Below are 22,035 nucleotides of genomic sequence, written 5' to 3'. Positions count from 1 at the left end.
GTGTGCCTGGTCAAAAACAATGATTTCACATACTATCCACACATCATTTTAATCCAAAACAAGGATGTTACAAGAATCAGCAAAACATTACATGTGACACAGCAGTACCTTACAGCTGTATTCAGTCTGCAAAATAGGCTTTTACATCATCTCTTTTCTTTAGAAACATTTGGTCTAAACAGGTCGTTAACGCCTGACGACACAAAGCTTTGAAGAAGTCAGTCAGCTCTGAATTAACAGACTTCATGTAGCTGGACAGTCAGTGTGGAGGAGGTTTACTGGGTCTGTTTGCAGAGGTTACTGGTACATGAAGAGTGGTCATATCAGACTAAATGTTTTTGCACCATTTCTTCTTTTGAATTTGTTGCACAGTCTCCTTGTGACACTCTCAGGTCATCTAAGCCCCAGGTTTGCTCCCCTCAGATGGGACAGTTGGTGGTCTAACTTTTGAAGCTTCACTGACGGCTTTACACCGGTACCGAGAACCCCCCCTGTGGCTGAACTGGCTTTGCCGTCCACAGATTCTTCCCAAGATGCCTCTTGACATGACTGGAGATAGCATCAGCATGACCACAGGGTCCAGGAATACGTTACAGGTGCTCGTCAGCATAGCGTACGTCCTCCACTTCACGTTCTCCCCCATCACAAACCCCACGACGTGTGAGGCGTTGTAGGGTGCGTAGCAAACCACAAACACAGCGAGCGTGGACAGCGCAACAGCCAGCACTCTTCTTTTTCCCATGGGGGACAATTTCGAGCGCCACACCAGCGTGACGCAGCGCATCGTGCAAAAAGTTGACACAATCAGAGGCAAAAGAAACAGGGTGATGGCCATCTCCAGGCGGAGTGGCAGCAGCACGGCCAGCTGGGACGCACTAAAAACTTCATAGCAAACTGAGGAGTTATTACCTGTGGAAACAAAAAAACTCCCTTCTTCGACCATCACGCCAGGGCTGAGGTGTAGCACCACCAACAGCCACAAGACAGCGCTGATGATGCAGGAGTTACGAGCACAGCGCCATCTCTTGTAGACAATCGGGAATGCTATGCTGAAGTAACGACCCGCTGTTACAGCAGTGATGAACAGACAGCTGCCATACAGGGACGAGAAGAGGAAGAAGTTGTAGACAAGACACACGGGAGCAGGCAGCCTCCAGTCCTGAAGCAAAGTCTCCAGAGTCTTGACAGGCAGCCAGACTAACAGCCCCAAGTTGGCCAGACACAAGTTGAGGGCGTAGACCACGTTGGGTGTGGCACCATGTTTACGAGCCTTGCGCATGTACACAAAGAAGACGAGCAGGTTGGCAGGAAGGCCGAGCAGAAAGGTCAAGATGTAGATGATGAGAGCAATGCAGTCCTTGACAGCCAGCTGCATCTCTTCAGATGAGTTCACTAAACTGGTAGCACCGCCTCCAGTTTACCATGACATAGTTTGAAGGTTGAAGAAAAGTCCTGCCTGGAAATATGCACACTGCTGACCTTTTGTCCTCTCCGTTTATCTACAACGTCTTTAAAACAGCAAAGTCTCCGTTTGGAATGTTTTCCGAGGCGGTAAAGTGGCTGCAGAAGAGCCGGGTTTCTCTCGCCATCATGTGCACAAGCAGGTCTGAGGCACAGAGACAGGTGATGCCAAAAAAAAAAAAGAGGTGGTGGCCACAAATGGGAGGATGTGTATGGGCACACAGGGGGGCGAGGTTCATACGACATCATGACAGAGATGCAGATAACAAGACGTACTCACCCATGCAGAAGCTGGGGGGCATTTAGCCGGCACCAGGCCACCTTAATTGCCTTCTCAGTGAAGGGCAACAGACAGTTAGCATCTGGGCCCTTAAGTGAAATGATTCAGAATAATTCAACCTGTCAGGAAGCACATGCCCATCCTCTTAAATTCAAGGCTGTGTAAATGAACTGGAGGGCCAGGCAGTAAAGTCATAAATGTGCTGAAAACCGATGGTTAGTGCGAGCAGAGGATGGGTTGGGCTTTGGGAAATGGTGATTTGTTTGTGACATGAAGGCACTTTGAACAGTTTTATGGTGGACGGTGTTTTCCTTATTGTGGGTGTTCTGTGTGTGCATGTGGGAAAGTGTGTTAGGCGAGGTGGTTGTGTCATGCGGGAGGCTGCTGGTGAAGAAAATGGAGCAGAAAATTCACTCGACAATTTTTTTTTTCTAAGAATGGAGCTGCCGCCATTCAAAACACAGCTATTAGGTGTTTGATCAGTCTATTGATCCAGTCTTTAAAACCAACGTCTACAGCGTCCAGTCTTCGGATATTTGATCTGAATGTTTGCAATGAACTGACGACACTTTTCCTGTATTGTTAAATGAACGTGACAGTAGCACAGCTTTTATTTACCAGTCTGATTTTGTTTTTCCTTTCAGGCCGTTTCTGTTTGCACTGTCTTGCGTCATTTTCTCCGGTAGCGCTTCCATTTCTGTTATTGGTATTAATGCAGCACCATTACCTATTCGAATGCTCACTATGTTGTAGTTGTGTTGCCAAAATTAACTGCTTGACAAATTTAAAATACTTCAGTTATGCTCTGATGTTTTTCTGAGATATTTCCTGGAAAGAACAGCTTAAAATGGTTCCAATTATTGGGAAAACAGGGGCATCACAGATCATGTCTACATTAAGAAATGGGAAATTTAACACAGCTGTGCAAAAATGGAGAGTTAAGCACTGAAAAGCTAACCAGTAAACAGTTTATCTGTGTTTAAAATGAACCTTTCTTTCACAGAAAGAACTATTTCTGTGTAATTTGCACCTGGTGCAGTAATCGTGTCCTAGAAAGTAACTTCTTTTTTGTCTCACATGGGAGGGTTTTTTGGTTTTTTAGTGTTATTTTCATACAATTTTTTCTCTTATCTGAGCACATCTTACTCACCAAACATCTGTTAAAAACAGCTCACCCGAGATCATCTGGTGACTCATAAAAAGTCAGTGAATGACACAAACACATCCATCTGAAGACTTTACTACAGCGCCGGGTGAGGTTTATTATTTTAGGCAGGCTGTTTACCAGGTTATTTGATCAGAGTCAAAGTTCCCCTCATTATTGCAGCTTTTAAGCTGCCAGCAGCGTCAGTTGATCAAACAGTGTGGCAAAACTAAACAAAGCCATTAAAGCATAAAAGAACCAAACAGACATGAAAACGTGCACTTTCACGTGTGAATTTTGGATAATTATATGATGCCGGATATAGTTTGAAGAGTGAATTTTTATTTTACTCAAAAGACTGTTTAATCCACAATTTAGAGATGATAAATCAATCATTTCTTGCTGGATTATGATACACAAAAATGCAAATTAACCACACAAAACAGAGGTCAGGAGAATAATTTTACAAGAGGAGAAAAGTTGCAGCTGGAGTAAGTTTGTTTTTTTTCTTCGGGACTACTTTGTGAAGCGAACTGTGCCCAGACTTTTACTGAGAGTGTGAGTAGATTTTTGTGTGTCCATTGCTTGTTTATGACTGCAGGGTTAAACAAATTAAACTTAAAATAACTATTCGATTTTTTTCCCTCAAAAACATTCAGACCATCTTCTCACTGAGCCAGCAGCTGCAGGTTGCTCCTCCCACTGGAGTTTGCCAGCGGGACCACGAGCGCCGAGTTTTTATTGTCGGTGCTGGAGGTTGCTGTGAGGCGAGCGCGGGTGTTCAGGCTTCGTTGTTCCAGAGACAGAGCTTCCTGTTTTCTGGATAGATCCTGCAGCATGCGGGAGTGATGCAGCTTCATTTTCTGCAGAGAGTGCCTGAGAGAGGATTACAGCAGCGAGCAGGGATGAATATCAGCTCCGGTGGCATGCATGCTCGAGAAGTTCTTCTGAATTTGGTTTTATGGTTTATCATTACTTTAAAACATCACAAATCCATAAAATGTATTTCTCTTTATATTCAAGATTGTAAGAGTGACAGATATATTTTTATAGTCCTATGTTATTTCAGCGGTAACTCTATAACTTGTCTGTTTCTCTTCCATTAGATTGTTTATACACTTCCCAATCTAATATTCTATATTATATATAGAATACATATTCTATAATTGGACCTAATATTTATTTAACTGGACAAGCTTGAGATGTGATGATGCCACACATAGTATGATTTCAATAAGATCTCATATTGGTGATGGGAGAGTCAGACCCTTCTGTCTCCAGCACATCCCTCTGATTCTCAAGGTCTGGACATTGTCATCTTGGAATTTACCTGTGCCATCAGGGAAGAAATTGGTGGAAAAATAGTAAGCTGACCTAATTTTTCGGGCATTTAACGTCATTCAGTTACAACCTGCTGAACTGAAGCAACCTCCAGTCATAACACTTCCTTTACAGGGTTATGCAGTAGGCACCAGGCTTGATGAGTGCATCACTTCATCTACCTCTATTCTTACCCTGATGCTTCAACACTCCCAAACAGGGTTGAGAGTATATTACACAAACACATATATGTTTTGTGTAATATATACAATACTTATATATTATTATTATTGTTAATACTACTTAGTTTGGCCACACAAATAAAAATGAAGACTCACTGAGCTTCAGAGAGCTTCTGCTTCAGAGCTGCGATCGTGGCCTCCAGTTGCTGGACTTCATTAACGAGGCCGTGCTGCACCTGCAAACCATCACGATAAAAGGAGAAAAGACTTCTAATGCAATCAGGGACACATCTGCTGCTATATAACTGATATATACCTCATCTCTGCACAGGTCCACGTTAGGCCTGTTGGTCCTGGTCTCCAGTCTGGTGTGAGCAAGCTTCAGGTTGGCTGTCTTCGCCTGCAGATCTGCATCCAGCCCGTGGATGTCAATTTCCATTTCTGCCATTTCCTCCTCAGTCTACAGACGGATGTACAGGCAGTGGGAACATGCGATGACAAACTATACTCCCTCACCCTGCTGCTAACAGCTATTATTTATAAGATCTTACAGTTTTTATTTGCCACTCCAGCTCATGTCGGGCCTGCTCTTCAAGGTGATTACGTTTGCGGAGAGCAAACTCTGTGGCTCTGCGTTGAGTCTCCAACTCATTCTGCAGCTACGAAATAAAAAGAAAGAAAGAAATTAACAGCAAATATGCCCCACCTACTCTAAGCAAGATTAGTGGACAATATAAGAAAACCAAAATAAAAATAAATTAATCAAATTAAAGAAATCCTTTAACCATCTGCAGCGCCCCCGGGTGTTCAAACACCGACATGTGAAACAATGTTCTTATTAACATGTAAGTAAAACCTTTATCCCATAGATTAAAACTGCCTAGAATATCAATGATTTTTAAATTAAATGTGACATCAGAAGATTTTTTTTAACAAAATAAAAATATAATACACACATTTAATACACAAAGCGCATCTTTGTGATTAATAAATGTGGTAACTACACTCTAAAAAATATTCGTGGTGTTTGTAGGTAGAACTTAACAAAAAAGCATTTTTCTACTTAAAAAAGTAAGTTGTCTACATGTACACGTTTCAGTGAGTTGACTAATCAATGTTATAAGTCAGTGCAACACAGAAATTAATAAACACCTCCTTAACTTAAATGTTTGAGTATATTGAACAAAATACTTTTGTCATCAATCAACAACACAAAATATTAAGTTTGTGTAACATGTAAAAGTGAGCTTGAACATCCTTCGTGTTTGACCTGCCCATAACTGGACCATAACGAAAAAATAATTACAACTGCCATAAAAAAAGACGGAACGGAAAAAAACAGAGGTTGGCACCACTACCTGGTAAGTTTCTTGTTTTATAGTCTTTTATAAATATGTACTAGTTACAGGAATTTACTGCTTAAGTTTAGTCTGACAATGGCAGCTACATGATGTGAATTGACACTCTGTGTTATGCTAGTTGTTACTCTATAAAAGTATAAAAGAGCGTTTGTATTTTTTCCTGTTATTAATGAAATCTGTCAATTAAATCTGTCACTCTGGTGGTTACTTTGGTTAGCCATAGGTGTGTATGAGACCATGCATACAGCAGAGGGTAACCCCGTAGCATATGTTCGTATCATCACAGGCGTAGCAGTTGTCTGCATTCTTATCACTTTGTGGGAGTAGAGGTGTGTTTCCCTAGACTGTGTTCGGTGAGTTAACTAAGCATTGAATTTCAAAATAGATTAATTACAAGTTATATTTGTACACTTTAAATTTGATGGTTTTAATCATAGTTTAGCATAGTAAAGTTGCTAAAGTTAAAGTTGTTAGCTAGCTTTCTTTTAGCTTGCAAACGTTCCTCGCAATTGTCAATTTTTCCACTTATACTTAAAATTTGTCACTTGTCAGGGTGCATTTGGTTAGCTGATAGACCTTGCAGACAGCACAGCATGTTCAATTTGAACCTGTATATGTTCAAATTAACCAGTCAGCAGCTGCCTGCATTTTTATCTACCATGGTGTCAGAGTAAATTTGTGTTTCGACGGTCTTGGGTGAGGTAACTAATTACTGACAGAGTGTGAGTAAAAGTATTTCTATCAAATGTATTGATATTTTAAGCTCAAATGTGAAATATGCCTGAGGTTAAAGTTAGTTGACCTAGCAAGAAAAAAACAAAATTGTGTGTGTGCACATAAGACTTGCTTTCGTTACCTTCTGTAATTGTAAGCATAATGTGAAGTGTGGGATTGTAGCATGTCAACAGTGGTCTTCAAATAATTAAAAAGAAAATTCTCTCACACATTTGGATATGACACAATTTTTCCAATTTTAAATTACAGTCTGTAGATTTATTTATTTATTTAGTTTTTGGATTCATCTTTTCAGTGTTTCATTGTGGTGTTTTAGAGAAGGTTTTATACTTAAAATAACTTAACTCAAAAGCCTTGGTAAGCCTTTGTAGTCTTTTATAGTCCTTAGAGCTCAACAAAAACTGTTTGAAATAGTCTCCAAATCTAGGTTACATTTACTTTCACTCACCTTAACCTACTGCTAGCAAAGGGTGCATTGAAAGCAGGGCAGTATGTAACAGATTAAATTCAAGTTATAAAAATTTAATTGTTTATTTGTTAAAAACAAAAATTAAATCAATAATTAGCAAAACGCTAGTCCTATGAATGTAATGTGTTTGACTTTTGGCCTAGTAAACTTTATTCTCCAGAGTTCGGTGGAAACAAGAAGAGAGGTCGCAATCCGTTGCCTGGTGGTGTATTTGAAAGAGAAAGAAGAGGATCTCTTCAGAGAACAGCTGGTAGGTAAATCTCACATTGTTTTGTGTTATATTTTTAAATAGCATATAAAATACCGACATGTTTCTTTTTAACCTACTTGCCAGGATGGTGAAGAACAGTTCTCAGAAGAAGTGGTAAAGATCGTAGTCACCAGACGTGCAGCAGTGTCTCTTCCAGCCGTCGCTAAAATTGTGATTGAAGGAACAGCTGTCCTGGAAGACCTTGATGTGCCCAGAGCATGTGCCTTAATGATGGGACTTATATACGCTCTCAATCTGAGCTACCCCAAACAAGTAAAGAACACTCTAGAGGTATTCCAGAAGGTGTTTCTGGAACTTGATGGGCTTAAAGCCAGCCAACGGGTAATATCTCTTAAGTACAAACTTAGTGGTTCTCAAAGTCGGTCATCAGGCCCCACTGCTCTGCTTGTTTCTATTAATAACTAAACACTGTTGATTGGCTGGTGTGTTCAGTTAATCAGAAGTTGTAGACACCATTGTGGATGAAGAAAAACGAAGTGAATTGGTATGTTTTAGCTTCTGATTCAACACACCTTGTCCAAGTAATAAACATGCTACATTTTCTTTTGTTACTGAGGTTGTTTGCGGAGGAATTGTACTGAAATATATTATTGTTTTTGCCCACTCATTTATAATTAAAGGGCTGCTGTAATGTTTGATTTATGTTGTATGACACAGAAGTGTATTACTTCGAAAATGTTATGCAATAAACTGTTTCATCAGCTGGAATAATTTAAATGGCTATGTTTGCATGGATAATTGTGAGTAGGATATATGTAAAAAAGTAAGTTAGATTAACTCAACTAATGTAATTTGTCAACTCAATATTACCAGAAATTCTAAATTAATATTAGGTTGCTTAAACTTAATTATGCTTTTACAGGTCAAAGTAAATCATGTTGGTTTGTTGAACCAGTTGAGTTAGCCAAACCTAAAAATTACTTGCTGGATTTACTTAATAATATGCAAAATTTGTAACTTAAAAAGCTGAGTGGAAATTGTTACCTCAATTTTTTTAAGTTGAGCCAACAAAACATTTTTTAGAGTGTACATATCTCCTCTTTAATTTAAGCTTTTAAACATGGATCTATGATGTGTGCACAAAAAGCTTTTAATCATTAAATAAACATTTGTCAAATCTGGAGAACACAGACTGAGCACAGAGAGAGGGTTGCACCCATATTTGTGCACAGTTTAATGAATATTAAAGTCATTAGGTGGTTATCATTTTTTAATTTTTTTTAATTAAATAAAATACTTGAATAGTACTTGGTCGTATAATAAGTCATATTCAAGAACTCCTACTAGTTGCAAACCACCTACCTGTGCTCGGGTGAGGTTCATATCCTCCCTTATTTGCTGGGAAACCTGCATCGCCTCATGGGCACGAGCCACATTATGCTGGCTGAACTGGACCCACTCCTGGGGGGTGGAGGAGCTACACCAAAGACAGCAGTTATAACAGTAGTAGCTGCTATGAATGATACGGTTTAAATAGACAGCGGTAACCAAGCATCACAAAAATGCATAATACACAATATTACAGTGACACTCAGTAGTTATGGTTTTTGTGTGTAAAAGAACAAATTTTGTATATAAATTTCATGTAAAAAAGTATATATTACAAAAGCTTTATGAAAAGTTCTAACACCTTGTTGTGATTTGGCTCTATGTAACTGAAGTTGAATTGAATTTCCATAGTTTAGCAAATGAGGAGTAATATTCAACCAATCTTTTAATTATGATAATAATTATATCATACACTAGCATTTTATGATCTGCATACTTCATATTTCATGCACACCCTCATCTGAAGATTACCCTGATGGTATGCGAGTCGGGTTGGTCTTTAGGGAGATGTGGGGCGATTTTATCGTAAGTGACAGACAGGACATGTCAATATCCAGAGCATCCATCTTGTTCTGGAGATCAGCAGTCAGCTGGTGCCGCACCTCCTGCAGAATGCTTAGCAACCAGGAAAAAGGGAGGAGCTTAGAAGTTGGCTAAAGTCAACATGCATTTTCAGCAGTGGAAAACAGAAACGTACCATAGCTGCTCAAAGGCCCTGCTAGTGTGCTGCTGCAGAACTTGCTGCACTCTTTCAATCAGCTCCACCTCTTTCTTCAGCTGTTCGTCCACGGGGTCCGTTACCAGCTCGTGCCCTTGCCGTCCCTCCCTCAGTGTCAGGCATTCAGTGGTGACCTCCAGAGGAACAGCAGTGGCAGCCAAAGCTTGCTCGGTGTGCTCTTTGGACTGACACCAGCGTGAAGCCCACATAAATGAAAGTTATCTCAGAGACCAGGAGTAAAGATTTTAAGAGCACTTGACAAAGAAACACCTAGATGTTTCTTTAAGTATGACACATGTGCACATGTACAAAATGGACAAAGGCACCTCTCAGTCATACTGGGGCCATCTTGGATTTTGAAATCAAAGATTAGCGAGAGGCAAGCTGACATTTCCACTATAGGGCACAGTCTACTCAGGCTCTGCACATCCCAATTTATTGTCTCCAAACGAGAGCTTCATTTACAAAATGCAAATCAGGCTGTGTTAAACAAGACTTTAAACCAGGGACTGAGATCTTAAACATATTAGGAACATGTTTGCTGAGTTATTAAACCAAATAAAGAGTCAGGAGATTTTATCACATCCAGATGGTGTCACCACCTGCTGGTCATTAGAAAGAAAACAGGTTTAAGGCACTGAAATGTTGGCTTTACTTTTTAGACAAAGAAGTATATCAGCTACCGTATTTCCGTGTTTCTTATACAGTCTACAGATTCAACCTCTGCTTTTAAAAAGTCTGAATAAATCACCAGTGTCAGAGTCTCCATCTCTTCATCTACTTTCTGAGCACAAGTTTCCAACACTTCCTTCCACCGAGCAACATCCCAAACACGGTCACTCAGCCTACGACACGTATCAGTCTCATCCCAGCGTGTCTATGGAGAAAAGGTGCTTTATTAACAACGTGTGGAGAAAGAAAGGACATTGTTGGATGGTCCAGTGGACAGTGTCCTTTGAGCTCTGCCAACAAAACAAGACCCCACCTTAAAGTTAGTCTCGTTGCGTAGTGTCCTCCCTTCCTGTCTGATGACATTCGAAATGTGTCGTTCGTGTTGAGCTGTGGCAGACAGCTGCTGATTGTTGCTGGTCCACTCTGACACACTGCGGTGCAGGCCAGGCTTTGCATTTAGTGAAGGCATCATATTTCTGCTGAAACAAGGCCCAGATTCACTGGATCTTTCACGTACAGCTAAATGTGGGGGATCTTTTTCTATGTCTCTGTGAAGATCAAACACCAACACATATATTACCAGTGCAAAGGTACTACCAGAAAAAAGTGCAGTTATGAGTAGCAATTACAAACTGATATTATTACAAAATAATGGCATTATATCCCCTGAAAAATCTGAACGATCATAAAAACTCATCAAAATTTTGCTCTTTATTTTGAATGTTTCCATTTTATTAAATATCACAATAGTAATTTGCTTTGATCCAAGGTAAATATTGCATTGTTTGTTACTCTGTTTTGTGTCAGTGACTATATTGCAGTTAATCAACTACTTTAGATTTTATGACTCTATCAAAACTGCACACAATAAACCCAATAGTGTATTAATTATATAAGTGCGCCATCTGGAGCGTTAGTTATAATATCATTATGAAATGCTGACAAAGTAAACTGATAGATGTTATTACAATATATATTTGAATGAGTGTGCTTTGTGTTAATAAACCATACTTACAAACAAACCATCCCTGTGTATTTAATAACACTAAATGCAGATTTGAGATTTAACGGGCTGCCAGAAACAGAAACATTAATAAAACATCAGTGATAAAAGCACGAAAATAAACAGATACTACACTGTGTAAATACTCCTTTCAAAGTTACATCACCTCTTAGCAACTGCAAAAACATGTAAGAATATCAAGGACCTTTTTAATTTAATTATTATAAATAATTTGGATTGTGCAATCAAAATAATTCAGGCCAGGCAGGAAGAAAAGAGGAAGACAACAGAGAAGATTCATGGGTGGAGTAAAGGAGGACATGCAGAGGGTTGGTGTGACAGAGGAGGATATTAGGGAGTTGGTGAGATGGACACAGATGATCTACTGTTAAAGGGAGCAGCTGAAAGAACAAGATGACACACCTTTGTGAAATATTAGGAATTAAGTAATTATTGGAGTCTAAAAGGCTACACCACCACGTACAATTATTTCTTTTATGGTTGTAATTTTATTGTTATTCTCAAACAGGTCTCTCTTGTAAATGAGACATTGAGTCTCAGTGGGACTACCTGTATAAATAAAGGATAGATTAAAAATATAAGAAAATAAATAATTATTATTTAAAGCGGGAAAACATGCAAAAAATATAAATAAATCAAAGTACAAACTACCTTTGCAATTCTTTTTCCAAATAACATTTTAGCAAAAAGTAGAAACAAGTTCAAAGGAAGATTATATTTGACTTTTTATTATGTACGTGCATGAATAAAGGATCAAAAATGAACCAAAACTTTCTACCAGCTGTCTCCCCGATTTATCTGTAATTAACTGATTTTATGTTTCAGGTACATGGGCCAGACGTGGCCGTCAAAAAGGCCAGGTGGGTCTGGTACCAGGTAGTTTCTTGAGCACTGTACGAGTTATTAATGAACGAGTACAGCATTAAACGCAATAGAGCGGAATCAGAAAATGCAACAAGATAAAAACAGTCAAGTAGGCTAAAATAGCCAAAATGTGGAACGAAGTGCTGCCCTTGATTAAATGTACTTCAATGTTCGAAAATACCAACATTGACCAGCTCATTTGAATATTTATTGTTTTCCCCCTCTGAATCTGGATACCCCCTTTTATGTTTTCTAGATCTAAATCTGAAAAATATTGTAATGTTTAAATTTAGCTGAAATGTTTCGTCACTTCGATCTTACTCACCGGAATTCTGGTACCTTCTGAGCTGAGCTGGTTTTTCCGGGGTTTGTTATCCGTGGCGACCGTCTCTAGGCAACAAGTACACACAACTTGCGCCTAAAAGGCTTTAATAATTAAAATACCTTCATTACGTTTAGTTTTGAGTCAGATTACCAGGAAATAATCATCAGGGAACACGAGCAACTTAAATCCACTTTGCCTAAATGACAGCCGGGGAAAATTCCTTTTAGACTTGTAGAAGCAGACTTAAGTTTAATAGACTTATTCTGCTTCGGGAAAGAGAAAAGGCTCAGTACTTATCTAAACACAATCGGATAAATCCGCATAATTTATTTCAAATGTACTACTGTGGTAGTAGCACCAAACTGACACCTTTACACACCCTTCCTGTCGCATAACTATGAAGGATAAAAAGCTAAAATAGTAAAGCTAAATATTAAAGTTATGATGTAATATGAATAAAAATAATCAAATTATCTGAATAATGTGACCAATTTGAGATCATAGCGTAGCAAAACTGAAAAAAAAATAGGGTCATATAACACTTTGAAGGTTGGAAATATATTAAAGAAAACAATTCAAAAAATTTTATTTACATATTTTTGGGGAGGGAAAGCATCTGTGTATCTATACATATATGCACGTGTAAGTATCTACATGTGTATAAATATATATACACACACATCTTTTTTATTTATTCTGTTTATTATTAAAGCTGGACTATTTTGACAAGCACCGATTTCTGTTGTGATCTATTATATTGTAGTTAAAATCTAACAAAAACAAAAAACAAAAAAAAACAACCAAAATATTGTACCAGAACTTTCATTCCAGCCCCAAAACGCTTTTCCTCGTAACCTCGATAATAAACACCACTCGGGTATAAACACTCATTTATTGTAGTATCAGAATTAGTCATGCCAGTGGTTATATTTCCATGCTGTGGTGACTTTCAGTGTAGACAAAAAAAAAAAAAAAATCTAGTTAGGTATAATCATCATCATCATCATCATCATCATAACTCGTATCCCCTCCCTGACCATGGCTGTTTTATGGTCATGAATCAGCAGCAATGGTTCCCAAGGTGTAAATAGTAATATAGGGAAAATAAAAAGTCACCAAAACGCAGCAGGACCGGTGGGCCAAAACCGAGGCCGGTCTCCAACCAGGACCTCACACCTGTATTCCAGTGACCTATTAAGCAGATACACAACCAAACCATGGTTTAATGCCCGACAGAGACGATTCGCCTTGAAAATCATCTCAGTGTTACTTTATCTGTACATTGCACCTAACGGGGGACACATATGAGCTCTAAATTCTTTATATAAGGACGTCATTGAACGTGGGAACCGCTTGCCAGTGCATAATCCCAATTACCTGAGCTATGTTAACACCTATATTCTCCAGTAGGCATCTATTAAGGCCTTACACTAAAAAGAAAAACCTCCATGCCCGTGATGTCAAAGCCACTCCCACTTTGACTCTACAGAAATTATAGTTTTGAATTCACTGACGATGGACGATGTGTGTGAGCTCCGTCTGGTGTGTGGAGTACCAGTGTCGAGAGGAAGAAATTTAAAATAAACAAAAAAAATCCACTGACAGTAAAAGTATTCTTAGTAACAGTGCTGAGCAGGATCAAAACAACTGATTTGCTCATTATTTGTTCATTTCTGGAGATGATTTCAGCTTCTATTTTTTTAAACTTCTGTGTACACATTGTTTAAAGACTAATAAATTAAAACAAAATGGGACCATTTAGTAGCTTCAAACAAAGCATGTCCAAAAAATAAAAAAAACAAACCCAAAGGAAAAAGTTTGTGTGATGATAAAAACGTAAAGACGCTAAAAATAAACTTTGTGTGGCAGGTTCATAATTTAAAGTAAAAAGAAGAGTTTGGCGGCAGCGTGGCGGTGGAGTGCAGAGGTCGATTTCCTTGAAGCAGAAGTGAGAGGTTCAGTTAGCTACTCAGTTAACGGATTTCAGAGCGTTCAAGCTTTTCATGGAGCTGCAGGAGGAGGAGACGTGTTCACTTTGCAGTCCTTCGTGAGCCTTTTGCGTGTTTCTCTGGTCCAATTTCAGACAGAAATTGTCTCCTGTTATTTCTTCTTTTCTTTTTTTTTTTGCTCCTCTCCTGGTGTCGTTCAGCTGTGTGGGAGGACGCGACTCTGTGTTTGTGATCCTGCACTTGTCCAGTCCACAGTCACTGAGGTGTTGCATCTCCGTTGACTTCTATACCGTGCTGCTGCAGCTGTGCTCGAAGCAGTGCGTTGTCATTCTTTAATTCCTCAATCTGAAAACGTAAGACAGAGTATTTAATTTCATTCATCCTTGATCCTTCAAAGACTTTTTTATTAAAATGCCCCTAACTTTCTTGATTCATGCCACGTTTATGGTGTTTTAGGTGCAAACAGGAGAGCGGCGGTGCTTTTCTCTCTCACATTCATGTAAGTGTTATTTTCTATGCCCAATTTTAACCTAATGGTCACAATCGAATGCATGAACTGGAAACAAATCCGTGTTCTGTATCTTGCCCAACATGCAGGCCGGAGGAGCCAGGACTGAACCACCGCTTTTCTGTTGCCCCCGCTTTGGTGTTGAGGCAAAGAAAGTGGAACCTCAGTACTCTACCTCCACTATTAGTCAGAAATAACAGACAAAACTCATATTGAGCAGAATTTAATTCAGCTTATTGGTGCAGTCCTCTGCAGTGTTTATTTTCTGTCATGTTACAGTGCGCTCACAACGTTCAGACTGATCGAGACACTCGAGTTCAACGTTTTTCTCTACTCTTGGCACTGCACCGCTTTGTCTGTGAGGACCCAAAGCCCCCTCCACCTATGTTTGCAAAGGGTAGCAAATCAAAATATGAGATGTGTGCACAATGATGGGAAGTTAACCTGTTGTCTAAGCAGCTCGTTGTCCATCTCGACTCGCTCCACCTCTTTGTAACTGTCCTGCAGCCGCTGGTTATTCTGACGCAACTCGCGGATGTAGTCGCACGCTTTGGACAGGATGCCTCCTTTACTCTGAGGAACAAACAAATAATATAATATTTTTCTTTCTAGTCTTTCATTCCCACTGTGAGCTGACTTTTCTCCAGCGGCTGACACACTTTGAAATTCCTTCCATATAAACACTTTGTTACCTGCTGAGCTAAAAATAAAATAAATAAAGTAAACACTGTCACACGCCCCTGGCTGTAGTAAAGCCTGGTGAAGGCATGAATGAAGTCAAAGAACAGGGTGAACAGGAAGTGAATGAAGGCCTGACAGAGGCAAATTTAAAAAGATCAGTGACATGAAACAGCTGCTTTCAGACTAAATGAAGTCACGTTACATACTGAGCTAATCTAACTAGCAGGAGCTTCTGTAACCATCTGTCAGCACTTACACGGTCATGCAAAATATACACGAGTTTTCAGTGAACGTCAGAGGGTTTTTTTAATACAACGCTCACCGCTCCGGTTCTGCTGTCGATGCTGCAGTCAGGAATGATTTTTGACAGCGTGACAATCCAGTTATTAATCTTGTCTCTTCTTCTTCTCTCCACTGTAAAGAAAATAAAAAGGATGCTCAGTTTTAGCTCTCGCAAGCTGTGGTTTCACACACCGATCAGCCCCAACATTAAAACCACCGACTGGTGACGTCAACAACACTGAACATCTGCTGGGAAACCTCAGCTCCTGCCACGCAGATCTTACTTCGATATGTGCTACCCTTCTTGTTACATGCACGATAAGTGAAACTGTTTCTGTTCTTCTTCTGTTGCTCTTCTTTTTCCAGGTATAAAGCCTCCGCCTATTGGCCCATTCAAAGTTAATCGGTACATGTCTATTGGCTGATCTGAGCACATGAGGCCAATCACTCGCCAGTGATCGTTACAAAAGCGCAGCTCCCTCGCCAGCTGTGCCTGCTCTAATCCTTAAGTGACATTCTGGTCCAGACTCCATACCAGTTGGTGGCGGTAATGCACCAATTCGTTTGCCAACCGTCAATAAAAAAAAAAGGAAAGGAAATAGAAGAAGAAGCTTCGCCTGCTTCCGACTCTCAGTGACCTTTGTGTTTGGTAGTTTCTGTGTGTGAACAGCAGCAGACTCCCACAGCACGACATTACACCATCCCATGCAACAAAAACTGCTCAGAAACCACATGAGGGACACCAGAAGAACCCAAAGAGTGTATTCCCAGAACACAGAGGCTCTACACAAGAGCCCACATAAGATTCATTTAATGTTGTGGCTAACCTGTGGAGATACACACGAGCTGGAAAAAAAAATGCTGCTGGAAATGTGCACTTTGACATGTTACTGCCATTCATGTCTGTGATTAAAGAGCAATTAAAATAAAATCGCTTTCAAACTTTCATTTAAGTTTAGATCCTTCCTTCACTATTCAAATTAAATCTGGTCTTTCCTTAGGAACTTGAAGTTAAAAAGGAGTGATAGATGTGACAGCCCTGAAATATCCGTAACCTTGGCGATCACGCACCTTCATTGTGCTGTGCTCTTCGCCTCTCATCCCTGGGCGCCCGTGGACCATCTACTTTCCTGTAAAGGCACAAAGAAAAAACACAACAATTGTAAATTAACATTGAAAAAAAAATGCTAAGACACCACACTGAATGCTGATGTGCCAAAACTGTGACCCAAAAGTCTGTTAACAACAAAAAGTATTGATATAAAGGAAAGCATGTTAACCAAAACCCATCTGGTTTTAGTAGAAAATTATCTTTATTTAGGTTTAATGAGCTGTAAAGAACCCCACAAATATACCAACTGCTAGAGTCTGTGTTAACTAGACTTTCACCTCCGAAGAACAGACCCAGATCCTTTAAGTCCTCTGAAGGGCACGCTCTTTGAGCTCAACCCTTTGAAGGATTCAGGCTCTAACCCCCCCCCCTCAAAAAAAAAACATGAGTATGGTTTGCTGTTGCCCTCTCTGAAGGAGAATCAGTGACAAACTAAACACCAAAGCTCAGTGGTTCCCACACACTTATTACCTGGGAGGGCTGCCCAAGTATAGTAATGGGCCCTTATTATAGTTAGCCTTTCATTTTAGCATTTTTTGCAGTTAATCTTATCCTCCTCACTTTTATTTTGAAAGTCTCATCACCGCTACACCACTAGTCCTGCGTTAGCAGTGGCTAGTAGGTGGCTCGCAGGCGTGTGCTGCTCATTAGTCATTCAGATGAAGATGTCCTTCAGTGGCTCAATGTAGTCCAACCTCACCATCACAGACTGAAACTGCAAAGAGGTGGAAAACTGGGTCTGAAATCTAAATCTGTGGGAAACACTGATGCCTGAACTAAACCTGCAGCTATTAACCAAAGCCACAGGCAGACCAAAATCCAGTTTAATCCTCGTATCTTAAGCAGCCACCAAACGTCTGATTCTACGACACATGATGGGGGCAGGGTGGGGGGCGTAAGTGAAAGTTCTTCTCACCAGTCTGAACTGCCATGCTGCAACATCTCGCTTTCACCAAGGTCTCTGGGGATGGCAGGTAAGTAGGACATAGTATGTTGGATGTTTTAAATGATTTAAATGATGGTTTTTCTTTTTTTTTTAGTATATATTTATTGTTTTACACACAATGACAAGACGGATCACGCCAAGAAGGAAAGCAAGAGGCAGAGTACACCCAGTCCAGTGCAGATTGGGAGGAAAAAGGTGAGATGTCGGCCAAACAGATGTGCAGAGGGATTATGGTGATTTGGTCATTCTGAGATTTTTTGGGAAGTAGCATCAATGTGCGACGAAGCTTTAAGTTGTACTCACGCAGTGTAGGTGTGTGTGCGTGGCGCTATGGTACGTTGGGTCGCCGTCTGCAGCACCTCAGGTGGGCTCATCATCACGTAAAACTGACCTGGATTTGACGAAACACCACGAGGCGTTAGATCGACAACACGAGCCTGTTTTATTTGACGGTTAAAGAAGTGCTTCTCACCTCCCGCTTGTGTAATTGTTGGGTCGGCGGTGGCCTGCACCGACACGGCCGTGGCTGTTCCATCGCTGACTGTGGCTGCAGGGAAATAAGCGAAACGTGTCTCTCCTCCCACCGTCTCCCCGCCAGGACTTCCCCCGTTGCTGAAAGGATTCTGGATGACGGCCTGCAAAGTCGGAGACAGAAAGTTTGTACAGCTGGAATCATCTCAAATACAAATTCGATTACTTTTGCCACTGGAAAACCAAAATGCTGAAATACAGTTTTCAGAATAAGAGCTCCTTAACTCCTTAACCCATGTTTGATATACAGACTGACTCTGTGTCATCCGGTCACGTCCTCGTCATGCACTTTTTCACAGACTGTGTTTTTAAAATGTCACAGGTGTTCATGGTAAAAGCCAAAAATAAATCTTAAAATAGGGTCACTACCCAAACGTTTCCAGACCGAACCATATACACTTCTCTAAATAATTACAGCCCGTGTGAAATTTCACGTAGAAGAGGTTGACATCATGGTGATCCAATCCCCTATTTGCATGCCCCTCAGCCTTCCTGTCAGCCACGAGCTGATAGATTAGTCAGATAAGGAAGCGGGTGTATCTGTGGCTTCCTGTACAGACTGATGGCTGCTGCGTCTTGACTGCAGTCTGTTTTTATTTCTAGAGCCTTTTGTGCATCCTGATCATCTTGCAGGGTTAACTGACCTGCGCTACTGCCTGAGGGGCTCCAGCAAATGCTGCAGTGGAGACGACGCTGACGGCTCCCGTCCCATCAGCTGCCGCTTCTAGTTGGTCATCTGTCACCTGAACCACGCGATAGGTCACCTGCAGACAGAGGAGGGCATGAAGTCAGTGACCATTATGGGGGTGTTTGAAATTTGTTTTTGGTACGAGTCGACCTCACACAAGCCTGGTGATGCACATTCATCGAGTAGCCGTCACGCAGACGTTTCATCTTATCGTTCATCTTATCATATCACAATATGTATTCTGAAGATGACAGCAATGATCCAATCACAGCGCTGCTGGGACAGCCACCATCACTGTTCACAGCCTCTCATAAACTCTCTGATCAGAAACTCTTTGTTACCATATTTCGTGAGTTTTTTTGGTTCTGAAACTTCTCAAGTTCACTTTCAAATATTTGGGTCAAAATTTTAAAAAATAGATTTTGTTCAAAGGTGTCAGTGACCGTCTGGAGTGAAAACAACAGTCGTTGCTAATTTTGCATGTGCTTATCAATCAAGTCAATTACACTTTCACCCCACAGACCAACAGTGACACCCACGTTCAATGACCTCAGGCGGCGTGACGCCCGGATTTCGATTCGATCGCTGCCAAAGTTGAATCTGTGGCTACAGCCTCGCTTTTAAAGAAACATAACTGGGATAGAAAGAAAATAAGATCCACAATAAATATGTCAACTGAAGAAAAAAAAAAATCACTGACAGAGCAACTATATCACAACTGCCCACTCTCCACATATTTATTACTAAGGTCTGTCTGGCTTTGTTGTAAAGATATCCTCACATCCTTTGTGTAAAACTATGACGCCTGATCCCAGGATACTAAAATCTGTTGTCACAGCTCAGAACAGGAGTAAATTTTTCACCAACAGTAGACAGACGCTCCTGCTGCTGATGGACTGCTACCTTTAGAAATATGGCTCTGTGTCTTGCTGTTGTGTCCGTCTCCCTTGTATAAGACTGTTATACTCCCACTGTGAAATTCTGGGCTGATCTACAGATTTTTCATGTTTAAAATAACAATTTGTCTGATAGCTGACGCCAAAGAGTTTTTTACATTTTTCTCCTTTGGTTGAGGTAAACAAATAATTCTTCCTTATATAAAAATGAGCTGACATCCTTTGAAAGTTTTTCAGCTCCTGATCAACAGATCCTGAACATTGAACCAGGGCACAACTGCTGCTATCAGTTACCGTGGTTACCAGTATCTGAAGCTCTATTGTTGCATTCCAACTAGAAAATATCTGAATGGCAAATCAGCAACAGAGGAAATGCTGCCTGCAGCTCACCTGTCCGCCGCTGTTGTCTGTACGAAATTGGTACTGCACATTGTGGTCAGCAAATGCAGTCTGAGGGACACCGGTGATGGTCACTGCAGTCTGCTCGTCCGTCCCCACAGCTTCCCCTGCAACACACACACCACCACGTTTCAGACCTCGAACACTAAACAAGCGCAGGGCCGTGTAACGCAGGTGCACGCCTTTTGGCTTAACAGCAAGCCTGTTTTGTTTTTCTGCATGGGCAAAAATCTGCCACTGTCCAAACAGGTTTTGGCCTCGTCTGAACTATTGACATGTTACTTTCCAAGTGGAGCTTCGTGTACTCACAGTACTCATGTCCTCACTACCATAAAATTCATTTTTAGTCACTAAATGCCAAGAAATAACAAAAAAATATCCACTGTTTTGTTGAATTAACTATATCCAACTCAATCTTCCTTGTGTGGAGAGTCCAAAAAATGCATTCTGAACCTGGAAAAACTCTATAAAGTCTCACTTTTAAGTGTGTTTTGTTTCAGTCGTGTGGATTACAAGAACAGATGCTCCTACCTTCCTGTAGCTGCACCACCTCCTCTGTTTCCTGTTTGTCGTGACTAAAAACAAAAACAGAGCAGAGCTGAGTCAATTTCAAGTATTTCTCTGAAATAAGATCATTAACGTTTTCTGAACAAAAACCCAGCTCTCCTGAACCAACTGAGGAAATACGGCGCCCCCGGGTGGTTATATAAGGGAATAATCATTAAGATATAAATAAAATGAAACATTACTGGCGTCTAAGACTTAAAATCAGTTCATCTGCACTTAAAAGGGGGAAATGAGAATTATTTAAGACCTAGAAGTCTAGTCTAACTGCTCTGACCAGTTGCGCATGGAAAGGCAAACTTCACAAATATACATAATACTCCAAACAACGCCCCAATGTAGTTGGATTTAAGAGTTTGAAACCTTAGAGATGCTGCATCAGTTACAGTAGCAGTGAAGTGCGTTTACTTGTTAGCCTAAAAACAGTCACAAACTGCAGCTGTGCACTTGTTTTTATTGTGCATTGGATAAAACAAGCGCACAGATTTGGAAACGGGCGCACAGCTAATGTGTGCAGAAATCCTCTGAGAAAAGTGCGCAGACAGTGCGGGACAACACGAAACAAATATTAAAAGTACACTGAGAAGGCAGGTTATTAACTGCACTGCGCTGCAGGGAGCAGGGGGAAAACAGAGGGGTTTATAGGCCGTGGTGGAGCCATGTCTGAGCAGGAAGCGGGCAGCAGCTTCTCACCTCGCCGAGCTGTCCAGACTTTGCTCCAGCATATCCATGAAGCTTTTGCGGGTGTAAAACGCCGATATTCAACGACACCGAATTACGGAGATGGAAGCGCTGATCACGGGGACAAACACACGGGTCATGTGAGGAAGACAGTCCAGGACACGTGAGGCGCCGACCGGGCAAGGAGCTAAAATGGAGGCCGCTGAGGAGCAGGACGGAGCTGTCTGCGTCTGTGCGGAAAAGTAGAAAAAAAAGAAAAAAAAAGAGTCCGGGTGTTTCCGCAGCGGTGCCGAGGCGGTGGAGGGAGGCTGAGTCCTGGATTATGATCGTTATTGTGTTATAAATTCGGATCTGAATGCACGGATTGAGGCTGGTTTGCGGTTAAATTGGTTTCTTTATGTCCTCTGTTTGCGCACAGCTGCTGTTTGTCCGCGCAAAGCGGCTGCGACATGCGCTCCAGAAGACACGGAGTGGATTAGTTTGTTCGTTTTTTGACAGAAGGAAATGCGTCTTTTTTGCTCTAAATGTCGCTTTGTCTTTGTAAGATTTGGAGAGCTTGTATTCACGTGACTCCTGGTGTGCAAACAGTTTGGTTAGAGACGGATTTTCATGGGATTTGTTTGGTTAATTCTCTATTAAAAACG

The 22,035-nt window shown here is 40.7% G+C and overlaps 3 protein-coding genes across 5 annotated transcripts; all 3 read right to left on the bottom strand.

Annotated features, from left to right (window-relative positions):
* Nucleotides 1-36: 36 nt before the first annotated feature.
* LOC113014963 (free fatty acid receptor 3) lies at nt 37-1,529 on the bottom strand. The gene has a single exon (XM_026156847.2). It carries the CDS (start codon nt 1,373-1,375, stop codon nt 398-400), a length of 978 nt encoding a protein of 325 aa, XP_026012632.2. The 5' UTR covers nt 1,376-1,529; the 3' UTR covers nt 37-397.
* Nucleotides 1,530-3,207: 1,678 nt separating this feature from the next.
* tekt2 (tektin 2 (testicular)) lies at nt 3,208-12,283 on the bottom strand. Of its 2 annotated transcripts, none has more exons than XM_026156828.2 (10): nt 12,156-12,283; nt 10,256-10,418; nt 10,022-10,147; nt 9,250-9,455; nt 9,024-9,167; nt 8,526-8,640; nt 4,939-5,046; nt 4,704-4,847; nt 4,544-4,623; nt 3,208-3,761 (listed from the first exon to the last, which is right to left on the bottom strand). In XM_026156828.2, the coding sequence occupies exons 2-10, from the start codon at nt 10,412-10,414 to the stop codon at nt 3,554-3,556; spliced, it is 1,290 nt and encodes a 429-aa protein (XP_026012613.1). In that variant the 5' UTR covers nt 10,415-10,418; nt 12,156-12,283; the 3' UTR covers nt 3,208-3,553. The 2 variants fall into 2 exon arrangements, with proteins under 2 accessions (XP_026012613.1, XP_026012612.1); XM_026156827.2 differs by having other exon boundaries at nt 10,256-10,490; nt 12,156-12,277.
* Nucleotides 12,284-13,033: 750 nt separating this feature from the next.
* usf2 (upstream transcription factor 2, c-fos interacting) lies at nt 13,034-21,982 on the bottom strand. Of its 2 annotated transcripts, XM_026156845.2 has the most exons (11): nt 21,404-21,982; nt 20,678-20,721; nt 20,138-20,253; nt 18,808-18,927; nt 18,105-18,267; nt 17,936-18,023; nt 17,603-17,647; nt 16,647-16,705; nt 15,616-15,707; nt 15,057-15,185; nt 13,034-14,449 (listed from the first exon to the last, which is right to left on the bottom strand). In XM_026156845.2, the coding sequence occupies exons 1-11, from the start codon at nt 21,439-21,441 to the stop codon at nt 14,360-14,362; spliced, it is 984 nt and encodes a 327-aa protein (XP_026012630.1). In that variant the 5' UTR covers nt 21,442-21,982; the 3' UTR covers nt 13,034-14,359. The 2 variants fall into 2 exon arrangements, with proteins under 2 accessions (XP_026012630.1, XP_026012631.1); XM_026156846.2 differs by lacking the exon at nt 17,603-17,647.
* Nucleotides 21,983-22,035: the final 53 nt, after the last annotated feature.

Source organism: Astatotilapia calliptera, chromosome 22 (genome assembly GCF_964374335.1).
Source record: "Astatotilapia calliptera chromosome 22, fAstCal68.1, whole genome shotgun sequence".
Lineage (NCBI taxonomy): Eukaryota > Metazoa > Chordata > Actinopteri > Cichliformes > Cichlidae > Astatotilapia > Astatotilapia calliptera.
This window is presented reverse-complemented; position numbering and strand designations above follow the sequence as displayed.

Bases quoted from the DNA above. Each gene is read 5' to 3' on its own strand.
- LOC113014963 (XM_026156847.2), bottom strand. From the start codon at position 1,375: ATGCAGCTGGCTGTCAAGGACTGCATTGCTCTCATCATCTACATCTTG.
- tekt2 (XM_026156828.2), bottom strand. From the start codon at position 10,414: ATGATGCCTTCACTAAATGCAAAGCCTGGCCTGCACCGCAGTGTGTCA. The intron at 4,848-4,938 runs GTAAGATCTTAT...ATCCGTCTGTAG, and splicing joins TGGAGTGGCAAATAAAAACT to ACTGAGGAGGAAATGGCAGA. The intron at 3,762-4,543 runs GTGAGTCTTCAT...ATCCTCTCTCAG, and splicing joins CAGAAGCTCTCTGAAGCTCA to GCACTCTCTGCAGAAAATGA.
- usf2 (XM_026156845.2), bottom strand. From the start codon at position 21,441: ATGGATATGCTGGAGCAAAGTCTGGACAGCTCGGCGAG. The intron at 17,648-17,935 runs GTGAGTACAACT...TGCCATCCCCAG, and splicing joins CGCACACACACCTACACTGC to AGACCTTGGTGAAAGCGAGA. The intron at 15,186-15,615 runs GTGAGCGTTGTA...TTTGTTCCTCAG, and splicing joins TCGACAGCAGAACCGGAGCG to AGTAAAGGAGGCATCCTGTC.